Here is a 12,634-nt window from a genome sequence, read left to right on the forward strand (position 1 = left end):
GCCTAACTTTGCTCAGTGCTCGCTGGAACGGGCATGACAGGGATCACGGCTAACCCCGAAGGACAGGTGCTGCGTGGCTGGAAAGAGAGCAGCTCCCTCGTGCTCCTCGCAGGTCACTTCCAAGCAGCGCGTTAGTGCGAGCGCCGCGGCAGAAGGCCCTTAACGGGGAGTGTTGGCTGCTAGCCTGTAATTAGCTTGGACAGCTCAGGCTCAAAGAGAGAGAGGGAGGCAGCCAGGCTACATCATAATGAGCTCAGCTGGGATTAGGAGGACAGGCAGCAGGCAAGGTGGGGGCGTGAAAAGAGTGAGCCCTCCTGTACGAGCGAGCCGGGGGTAGAGATCAAGCAGGGGAGGGCCAGGCCGCACTGGCTGGCAGGGTTAGACCCCTCAGCAAAGGATGGGCCAAATGAGGCCTGGCAAGGAAAGGGCCAAGGCGGCCTAATGAAGCGCGACACCTCCAGCAGACGAGATCAGCAGTAATTAACACACACGCGCACACTGACTGTCACCGAATGTACCCCCCGAAAAACTCCAGGGAGCAAACCTCAAGACAGGAATGTCAGTGTGTTTAGCTGCTATAAATGTCTGGAGTTGCACCAAGCATCTGCATTCAGTGTTCCGTTGTTGTTTTCAGAAAGTTGTTTCCAGAAAAACCTGAAATCATTTCGTCTGCATTCCTTATTATTATTAATTTTTTTTTCAAGGTGGTATATAGAGCACAACAACAACAGAAAAAAAAATCCTGGACAATTGATTAAAATATTTACCTTACTAGCTTTAGAAATACTTACAAGTGATCCAAAATTTCAGTCCTGGTGGCAATCACTGTAACTTTCGGTTGTAAATGTAATAAAAAAATCTTTGAAATGACAATTTCATTTTCCTTGAAGTCTTGTGTCTGCAGTCAACTATGTGAATTTGCAGCAGAATCCTGCTGAGTGCTAATAATAACTGTGATGGCTCTACAGGACCTGACAAAACGACAGACACTTACTTGTCAGACAGTAGTTTCTTGTTCTCCTCCTTATAGAATGATAGTTTGTTCCATAAATCCTCGCTGTCCTCCTGAAGTTGTGTTTTGCGTTTTAACCTGGAACATGGAGAGAGAAAAAAATAAACAAATAAACTCAAATTTAATTAACATTGAAACACATTATACAGTAACTGTACATAACTGTACAAGGCTAATTAAGTTGTGCTTAATACAGCATAAATCTGTGATCAAATTTTCAGAATGAGCACGTCTAATGTCCTGATATGTTGACACTCTGATGAGGATGAACATAACTCAATCACATTTAATAAGCAGAGAAAATATCAGACTTTCAATTAAAGAAACTAAAATTATTAGCTTAAGACATTCACAATGTATGAATATACAGACTTAGAAACAATGGGCCCTATCATACACCCGACGCAAGTGTTTTTTGCTAGCTTCAGTCCGACGCAATTATCATTTTCACGTCCTGTGCCACATTGTTTAAAGCTAGGGTAGGTAATCCTGTTCAGAAATTTTTTTTTTATACTGGGTGAAATGGTCCTTCCATTCTGATAGTAGTCAACACATTATGTGTTCAGAAAAAGGAATGAAAAAAATCTGACCTCTGTAGCAGCTGTAGGACAGTAAAAACCCACCAATCACTGCCATTCGGTGCGAATGTAAAGAACCAATCAGATGCCTTCATGTCTCGTGCCCGAGCACCACTGCGTGCACAGAAGTGATGCGCGGGTCAATATAAACAACCCGCACCCGACCGACGTTTTCAACTAACCCGCCCGCAACTCGGACCACAAAAAAAAAAAAGAAGAAAATATTGTACCCGACCCGCGTTTTTTAAAGTAGCTATAGTAAATGCTCATCATGGTCATGGGCCATAGAAGGAGGAACTAGGGGTGCGCATTTTTCAGAATGCTGTATGATATAGCCTAGTGTTTTGTAATAAAGGCTTGATTTATTAATTTATTTTGTTTCATTTTCTTAACAATTAAGATGCTGCATGTGTTTATCCAGTCTAATCGAAGTGTGCGTCTCTCCCCTGACTTTCCCAACAAAAATCCCGCCCCCTCCCAAAAAAATCCCAATGCTAACAGTAGCTTCTCTGTCGGTGTAAGCCAGTTGCGTTACAGGTCGTAGGTACATGCAGCTGACTCCAAATGTGGATGCGCGTTCATGTTTGTGGGGGGGCGTAGCTTTGGACGGAGCACTGACAGGAGGGGGCGGAGCTTAGAAGAGGTGCCACTTTCAAATCTGGCTAGCTCTCCAACATTACCTACCCTAGCTTTAAATAGCAAATGCATTTGCGCCCATTTGTGCTGGTCTGAAAACGAGGTGTGTTCAGGCGCATTGTTGGTGCGTTGCTATTTTGAGGCAACTGAAATAGACTGTGCCATTGACCAACTGAAACCTGGTCTAAAGTCAATGGCACAATATTTTTCTGTTATTTAAAGAGTGCGTTAGTAATGTGCGCCTATAGGCGGGAGACGGGTCCACAACTCTACACCACACAACTTTACGCCTACACTCAATAAAAAAAAGGATTACAATCTAAAATATTAATATTGTGTACATAAAGATATGGTGGAATGCGGCTTGTCCTGTAGATGGTCTCATTGCGCGCTTTAATCCTGTGCTCGAGCATATCTGTTTCCTCTCTGGAGAGGCGTTCAGTCTTTCCGCTTGCAAATTCCGGCATATAAATAGCAACCCGCCATGGTCCGAGCGCAACTGGCTTTTAATGGGAATGGGAAATTACACTCCGATTGGTTTATTGCACGTTACGCCCAAAACACACCCTTTACTCATTAAGAGAATAGGGACAACCCTTTTAAAACGTGCTTCAGGCACGCCAACCATTTTTCCCATCGTTAAACTAGCAAAAGTGGATTCGGACACGCCCTTAGTGCACTTGCGCCGTGCGCTTTAGACCATGTGCTTGTTGGTTTACACATTTAGATCAGATGACTTCCCATTAATTTGGGTCATGTTCAGCTGCAGTGTGAATGTAGCTTTTGTGTCCAGACAAATCGTTAATTCAAAATGAAAACCATCAAGTTCCATTCCTTCCAATGATACTGTAATAAAAAAAGGAAACCAAACGGTCTCTCTCAGTTTGCACACTACCTTTAAGTCAATATTGCACAAGCAGAACAGCTCTACAACACAAATACTATTTAAACCCTATTCCACAGACACTTTCCTCTCATCACGTCCTTGAACCTACTGTATGGCAGAGTGCCTTTGGGTTCTGTGGGAGCAGCCCTACATCATGTGAAAACATTCACCCTGAGAAGCCACTCCTCAGCTAACAGCTTAACAAGCAGCAGCCCGGAGATCTTCCGTCTTAATCCATTGTGAAATTCAGTATTAAAAGCTGTGAATGGCCTCCTGAAGGACATACTCATGAAATAGACCTTAGAGAAAGACATCTTCATTCCCCTCAAGCCTCCTTCACCTCTATCTTGCTTCATTATACAGCTACCGAGTAAACTGCAAGAACTTTTCCGAAAAGGCAGCAGCTAATTTCTTTGATTCAGCGAATCTGTTTATGAGTGCAACTTTGATCAGCGTGTGGATGTTTTAATAAGTTTTAATTTTATTTACGCATCCCAACGCACCCGGTCTGATTTACAATCTTGAAAATCCCTTCTGGAGAAAGAGAGGGTATGTTTTTATGTTTTGCTAATAGTGGTAGCGCTAATCATGAGTGACGTCGTGGGTTACACAGGGCTGCTGCATTCTAATGAGATGTTAGTCTACAGCCAAGCGCCGAGACTCCTGCTGGGGCCAGCTCTCGCTTGTACTAATACATGTGTAATAACGCTAACTCCTACAATATATTTGGATTGATGCACACCTGACCATCAGAAATGGTTCTTCGGCCAGAAGATGTGGCTCAGGCTAGCGGCTTGCTAAACGATTTTCCACTGCTTTTCAGGCATTCGGCTAATTTGCATAACTGTTCAAAACAAGTTTGTTCAGCGGGTACCCCTGCTTACTCAACTCCCTGAGGAGTGAATGGCACAACCAGCTCTGTACGGAATATGAACGTTCCCGTAACAAGACTGGAAAGCTTAATAAAACAAGAGCTCTTTGGAAAAGTAAGTGTTTTTTTTTTTTGTTTTTTTTAAACTAAGAGGAAGGAGATTATCAGAGACTCTTTCTCTTTTGTGCCTCTGTTACAATCTAACACACACACACAGTTGAGGTGGGTAAATTCACACTCCTTTCACACGGGATCACGTTGCACTGCTGTTTTCTTTAATTAACCCAAAGAGAGCACAGCTGACAAGGTCAACACTTGCATCCCATGTGGATACTCAACATACGCTTCTATTATATATGTTTAAAAAGCTTGTGAAAAAAAGGGGGGGAAATGTTAAGGGGGCTGGGGAAATTGTCATGACATTTTGCTGCTTATAGGGGTTTAGGTTAAAACCAAAGACTCAAAGGAGGGAATCAAAACCTTTTCTTTCAATCTTTACCGCCGCTTTTTTCTTCCTCTCTATTCTGCCGATATATACAATCACCTTGGCCTTTTCAGGATGAAGTACTTCTGCACCCCTCTTGCTTTGAGCCAAAGCCTGTGCTGCATTTCACAGAGATTAGAACAAGAGTGGGAGACAATTTTAAAAGTCAGTTAAAAATAATAATTTCTTTTTTTGAGTTTTTGTACGAACTGAGACAACTCCCATTTTATCCTTAAACCGCAATTATTATTATTTTTTTATACAATCCCTAGGACACATTTCTAAACACTTTTTTAACCTGTTCATACAGTTCTTCTTACCAACTTTCAGCTTGGCACAGCACTACATTTCATATACAAAACACAATAAAACTAACACACTTTGTTACTCATAAAACAATGAGCTAAAGGCCCTCATATACTGTACTCACGGCAAAGTTCAGTGGAGGTATACTGTTAGGGAACATCCCGCTGGCGCACACGCTGTTGCAAGCGGCATTTAGATGAATATGTCAATACGTGCGGCACGCTTTGCTCTCAATAACAAAATAAACACACAACAACAGCGGTGTGAAAACTGCAGTTAAGAAAGTATCTCATCATAGTGACATGGATGTTTACATGTGCTCTGCAAAGCAGCTTTACAGTATTAAACATGAAAAAACTTTGTCAGCTTCGATTACAATTACAACTTAAATTTCTACTATACAGCAGCTTTATAGTGTGTTCATGTTTTTACTTGTGTCTGACCTTGACAGATTGAACAGGAAAAATACCACGTCAAACAAGGCAGAGCCTCAGAACACACCTAACTATTATGAATCGACATGGACCAATGGAAGGTGTTTACCAGCTGGAGCGAACTTTTCCGAAAAGTGGAAGGATGTTTCAAACTCCCATTGTTTTGGCCTAATTTTGTTTAAAATGATGACTCACAAATAATTCATAATTTGTCCCCTTTTGTATAGATGGTCTTTAAATAAATATTAACATCCGTTTATGTATTCAGCTACATCGAATTGTTTTGATAGCATTTAATTTCTTAGATATGGAATATATTTCAATATGGTATTACTGAATAAATGTAGCAAATTGCTGTCTTGTTTATGCAGTTTTGTATTATGTTAGGTTTTGAACTTAAGTTCTTGAGACTGTTTTGAAAAAAGTATTTAATCATGCAAATTAGCCTGTAGGTACATACAGAATTTTGGTGGTTGAAAAAAACATTGAATATACTTTGTACCAAAACAATGGAATATGATCCAACAGTTTATCACATAGAAAACAAGAGTTTTGAACATAAGGTCCCAGAAACTGTAAAAACTCTAATAAGCAAGAGGATGACAACATGGACTAAATATTATTATGTGCAAATATCAAGTTTTAAATAGTAAGTACTTACAAGTCATGGGAATCTTCAGCTTTCTTCAGCTGCTCCGTCACTGTTCTGTAGTTGGTTTGAATGAAGCGTAAACGGTCATGATGTTTGGCATAGGCTCTTCGCAGATCCTCATTCTCTTTAGTCTGTAGATTATAGATGAGCAGATATACATACAAACACAATTAAAATCCATATTGTATGCCTTAGATGAATTCAAATTAAGCTCAAATGTACACATAAAAACGATGACCATCACATTAGAGTTTAAAAATCGGAATTGTTTCCAGTATAGTGGATCATTGACTTTTAAAGACTTTTTAATCAATACTGTATGTCCATAAATAATATTTTATTTAAAAACATATTATGCCTCTCTTTACAATATATAATATGAGCCTGAGGTGTACCATCCATCACGCTCTTTAAGGTCACACAACTCTGGGCTTCTGGTAGTATACTGTAGGATATCTAAGTCCAGTGTCTTCACATTTGGCTCCTAAACTCTGGAATACCCTTCCTGATAATGTTCGGGGCTCAGATTTACTCTCCCAGTTTAAATCTAGATTAAAGACGCATCTCTTTAGCTAAGCATTCACATAATAACATCTCATAACATTGCCAGCAGTTATCAGATCAAAAGTATATGACTATGTATTGCTTGAAACATTATGAAAAAGCAGCTGCAGCTACGCTAATTATTTTCCATTTGCTTTTCCGTTTCTACCACGTAAATGCGGCCTAATTGTCTAAGCATTTTATAGTTTTAGTCAATGAAAACAATTTCGTCATGCTGGATAATGGTTGATTTGATAATCACGATTATTTTGTTCAAAATTATAAATTGTTGACATATAAGAAATGTAATTTTACATTTCATCAGAATTATTGCACTTTAACCTAGCACAAATCAAGGGAATGTTAACTCATACGCATTTATTTTACATCATCTAGTTTCCTGATATGTTGTAGGCTGTTTATCATAAATTAACACTCTCTGAAAACTGGTAAAACAAGAAACTAAAATATTAAAACGTGAAATTCCTAATAGTAACTCAAATAGTTCCAAATTGCATTCAAGATTTTATATTAAAACAACAGCAAAAAAATAATTTGTATTGCCAGACAGAGTAAGCGCATTTATTCCGCAACCACAATCGCAAACAACATAGTTGAGATCAATGTTTGGATTTATTACAGTTCATCACCTAGAAGCTTTGATCCCAGCAAGCAGCTCGTGAAGGGACGCAGATATTAATCTATTTACATTTTTACATCTAACTATGTTAGTCTTGTTTAATGACGTTGGTGTCATCTCGTCATAGTCTCGTCTTAGTCATGGTAAAAAAGGATGTCAACGAAAAACATTTCGTCATAGATTTCATTAACGAAATTAACACGTGTTCATGTTGTATTGCAAAATACTTTTTCAGCTATTGAGGTGGGACACGGGTAAGGACAGAGAGTGGTTCAGTGGTATAGTTATGTTTAAGGGGGGGTTATGGTGTAAGGGAAGGGCCAAACGTGTAATTACACAAATTACAGCTGTAATTAATGCTAATATTTTTTTATACAGCAAAGTACAATGTAAAAACCTGAAATGCAAACATGTATCAAATGTTTAAAAGTTATTACATACATAGTAGTTGACGACCCAAATATAAGTATATCCCATTGATTATTTACTAAATGTAATAAATAATGTTTTTTTGTCTTTCCTGCCTGCCCAGAAAAGCCACAAGAGTTTGTTGAATATCCAAAAAGAGTTTATTGTGTAAGCAAAATGCCAACTATATCCAGAAAAAAAGAAAAAGATTTGGTAACACTTTAGTTTAGGCTCCAATTTTCACCATTAACTAGTTGCTTATTAGCATGCATATTACTAGGATATTGGCTGTTTATAAAGCACATTAATGCCTTATTCTGACATCCCTTAATCCTACCCAAAACCTAAACTTAACAACTACCTTACTAACTATTAGTAAGCAGTAATTAAGGGTCATATCTGAATATCTTAAAGCACTGTTTACAAGGGTAAAAAAGAGTTACTTTTTGTGCAATTTTACAGAGCACGTAAAAATCTGAATCGGTCTGACTAGACTGACTGAAAAAAGTGTGTCCTGATATACTGAAGGGCATAGGTAAATGTGACATTTATTATAATGAGTTTATGTGAAGATTGATTTAAGTTCACTTAAATTAAAAGTTGTTCTTTTTTTAAAAGCCAAATTACTATTAAAATTAATCGTTTTCAATTATACTGTAATGCTATTATTTGGCTCCCTATTAAACATTATACACATTTTTAAATATTGCTGATTACAAAGCACTAAATGTTTTAACCCCACAGTACTTGAGCGAGCTCTTAACGCATTATAGTCCTTCACATCTATTGCAATCCGATTTGGTTTGTTTAATAAACTGAACTGTTAATTTGAACTACCGTTGTCAACTTTGGACTATATACGTTACACAGTCAGTGCCACTAATGCAGTGGAAATTAAATCTCATTGGTGGGTCAGTTATCTTTACAGTCCAAATGAGAAAAAAAGAAGAAAAAAAAAAACACACTGCTCATCACTGAAATAAAAACATATTTGGACTGTTGCCATGAGAATGGTCATAGAGAATATTTCTATTTTTAAGTGTCCTTGCACTGACAGTTTGGGCAAAGTAAGGCCTATTAACACTGAAGGCCAATATAAAATGATAATTCTTCACACATACGGTACTTTTATTCCAAAATATTAACATAAAACTGCAGCACAAATACTTAAAATGTTTGTTCAGAGAATAGTACATGCTTAGTGCCTGCTGCTTCTCTCACAACAATTCACACAAGATCCCCTATCAAAACATATACATATGAATGGGTGACCATTCAACCATCATCTCATGTTTGAACTTTATCCATTCCGCAATGTCTAGATTGTTTAGAAAGTGTAAAAAAATAAATAAAATAAAAATAAGTAAAACCTTAAAGACACTGTTCTAGATGTACCTTAGACTATGCAAATAAGTTCCATGTGGAGAAAGAAGGGTGAGCCATCCCAGTGCGACTACTTCTGATGTCAACAGCCAATCACAACACTGGGATGGAAAAGTGCCATATTATAATCTCTTCCACATCAGAAAGGGTATGCTTTTAATAAAAGTATGCTCTCAACGGACACACCTTGTTCAGAGTGAGGCATGTGAGGTACAAACAATACCAGATACAATCATATTCTGAGTTTCCGCTTCCAACCCCGCAATGAGGTTATGCTCCAATAGCAAACTCTAACATTTCTCACCAGGGGAAGATGTAGCCACCGGACCAATCAACCAAGCACGCAGAACATAAACAGCAATAACAAAACCTCTTTCCAGAGACCTAGACATTAGCGTACTTGTCAGTATATAATGATCTAATGTGCAATATCTAATTATATTGCATACCTAATGGCAAAATGATAAAGTGAGCCTAAGCCCACATACTGTACCCTATATGTCCAGTGGTTGTTTTATTTTTAAATGTTAAAAAAAAGACAATGCATGAGAGTAATTATTTATTTAAAAGCAAATGCAGATGTTTGTTACTGTCATGTGGCGCCAATTGAATTCTTGTTCTTGACTCATTTGGGATAATGTATTGCTACTGTCTGGTAAACATTGTAGTATTCATATAACAACTTTCCAGTTCATAAGCCCTCAGAACAAGCTTTTTATTCCCTAAAATCAGGTGATAAAAAGTATTGCAAGTATTTGTAAGTGTAAAACAAATGCAACCTAAAATTGTTTTCTTGGCATTTAAAAACAATATTAAGTATTTAAAAAGAGAGATTTCATATGCATCTAAAAATATTATAATAACCAAAATATCACTTTTATCTATCAAAAGGGCTTATAATGACCTCTATTGTCCCAAATACGTCCAGTAACCTAAGAATATTGAACCACATATAAAGAGCTATAACTGAATACAATGCATTTCAAAAAAAAAATTCTTCAATGAACATCAACTATTTTTACGTTATTTTTGCTGTGGCGACAAACTGGGCCCACTTTTAGGAAAGACTTTAAGACTTTCTTCTGTCAACACTGCATTGCCTCATTATGAAACATTGTATACAATTATGAAATTTGGCTGAAGATTGATTGTCTGAATTTTTTTTTTAATTATGCCGATTAATTGTCAGTTTTAGGGCATTGACAATAATGCCAATTCATTTTCTGTTTTAGGGCTTTGAAATATTTTTTGTGTGCTTCGTTCATTTTGATTTCCCCCCTTCCGACAATCCTAGCTATGTCCCGATTATCTAGATGGTTCTACAGATTATCTTATCAGATTTTCCCTTGGTGTGAAGTGTGTTAAGAGTGTCAGAACATTTACGATCAGAAATCCTGATGTGTGGGGGGAACCCCGAGGACAAACCCGCGCACTCTGGAGATTATCACGTGAAATGAAACAATATCCAATCAGAAAGCGAGATGATGGGAGACACGGTCATTCACACGCACGCTCACACGCACGCACGCGCACACACACAGGAAGCTGAGTGTTAAGGGTTCAGTGAGGTTCTATAGAGGAATTAAATAAATATTTCTAAAGAGACAATATATCCAATAAAGAATTAATATCTTTCTGTATAAAGGTAGATGTAATGTGGGGTACAATGTTTTTTTCCCCGTGAATTTTCTGTGAAAATCATTCCAAACACTATCATCGCAATTTCTTCCTGTCATGCTTATTCTGAAGGCTCGCAAAATTTCCTGTGTTCACAGTCGAGACTCTGGTTGAAAACTCTGGACTCTGTCTTTGTCACATCATGGCACAACACACACTATAGGAGCAAAACGGTTAAATCTACGATGTTTTTTGTCCTCATGTTTGTGGTCTATCACATTTTGAAAATCTTATAAGATGTAAAAAATCTTTAGGTGGGTACCCAGCATTATTTTGCAATGTAATATTACAGTTAACACCTTTAAAGTCTGCGTGAACCGGAAGTTGCAAACGACTTTTCTCAAGTGTCGTGACGCATTTCCGAGTGAAGCGGAATATTGAACAGAGGGCAGGGTTTTACTTCAGCGCTCCTCCTCTCCATCTCTCGCCCATAGCAGAGTAACGGTTTGAGGGGAGTGGTTAAGCGTTTAACCAACCCAAGCCGTCAAGCCTATGTCATTAGAAAAAGAACCATTCCAGACCCGGAAGTAACTTTTCAGACTTTGATTAAAGATAACTTCGGCAAACAATTTTTTTTCTATGTATTAACTTGCACAGATTAATTGTTCACCACAAGACTAGTAATATCCGCTAACAAAGTAAATGGGGTCAATTTTGATTTCATGCCGACTTTAAATATTTAAGTAATTTATTCATTCCAGCAAATAATTGAATGTATAATATATATATATATATATATATATATATATATATATATATATATATATATATATATATATATATATATATAGAGAGAGAGAGAGAGAGAGAGAGAGAGAGAGAGAGATTTAAGTAGCAAAATACATTTTACATAGCCCCTTACTTACCATACATCTTTATTTTTTATGCATTTTTGAAACTATGCAATTAGTTTAGTCAACTTTAAAGGTATTACAGATAAGACGCAGGTTGTGTCTAGTTTCATTCCACACACACACAAGGGCATGGATGTGATATTTTCTATAGTAGTCAGCCTACAGCCTGTTTTTGACGGGGATTAAAGAGGTTCAAAGAACAAAAACGAACAAAATGCTGGCTGTGCTGTTTATAAGAGAGCAGAGTTTGCCTGTTGTTTGGTGCTGACTGCTATTTTATGCTATTCATTTTGTTTCACATACAAAAAAAGAAAAACTGCATCCTATAAATTCTGAATAGACGTGATTTCTTTAAAAATAATGTTATCAAGTATTCTTCTATTTGATCTGCAGTCTAATAAAAGTTTCATGCCTTCTTAATGTGCTTTAGACCATCAGTTGTCTTGTGCAGAGGAAGGGTGGCTATAGAGTCAATAACCCTATTAGTACAACAACTACTGTACAAATCCATATTATGGCGAGAAACACTCAGTTAGGTAAAGAGAAAAGACAGTCCATCATTACTTTAAGAAATGAAGGTCAGTCAATCCGAAAAATCTCAAGAACTTGGAATGTATCCCCAAGTGCAGTCGCCAAAAACATCAAACGCTATGATGAAACTGGCTCTCGTGAGGCCTGTCCCAGGAAAGGAAGACCAAGAGCTACCTCTATTGCAGAGGATAAGTTTATTAAAATCACCAGCCTCAGAAACCGCCGATTTACAGCACCTCAGATGACAGCGCACATAAACGCTTCTCGGAGTTCAAGTGGCAGACATATTTCAACATCCACTGTTCAGAGGAGACTAATAAAAGTTCAACAGAAAAAAAGAAAATGGTGGCAGTTCTGTAACTGCACCCGTGTTTCTGAATATGTATTGATTTAAATAATAAAAGAAATAATACATAATGAATAAAAAAAAAAAAAACATGACAACTATAAATAAAATAATTTGATATATACAATTTAATTATAAATAATATAGTTTTGTTGCTAGTGGATAAAGAATTGATAGCGCTTTGAATATCTCAGCTCCCGTCAGGAGTTTGCACTGTTGGCAGCTCAGTTATAGCATATTGGGAGTGTTGTACTTTTGCTGTAGACTAAAACAAATTAGAATATACAAATAACATTTTAAAATGACTTTTGTTTCTAAATAAATTAAGCAGTAATTTTTATTTTGATATAACCAGCCTAAGGAAACCTTGAAACTCTAGAACCGCATGACCTT

The 12,634-nt window shown here is 37.4% G+C and overlaps 1 protein-coding gene across 1 annotated transcript in view; it reads right to left on the minus strand.

Annotated features, from left to right (window-relative positions):
• Positions 1–12,634, minus strand: part of cntln (centlein, centrosomal protein) — a 131,241-nt gene that overhangs the window by 56,727 nt on the left and 61,880 nt on the right. Inside the window, exons 11-12 of the mRNA XM_079616070.1 lie at positions 5,869–5,990; positions 995–1,090 (exon numbers count right to left, since the gene is read on the minus strand). Coding sequence (XP_079472196.1) covers positions 995–1,090; positions 5,869–5,990 — 218 coding nt within the window. The remainder of the gene's footprint in view (positions 1–994; positions 1,091–5,868; positions 5,991–12,634) is intronic.

The sequence above is a fragment of the Phoxinus phoxinus genome (genome assembly GCF_949152265.1).
Source record: "Phoxinus phoxinus genome assembly, chromosome: 6".
Taxonomy (NCBI): Eukaryota; Metazoa; Chordata; class Actinopteri; order Cypriniformes; family Leuciscidae; genus Phoxinus; species Phoxinus phoxinus.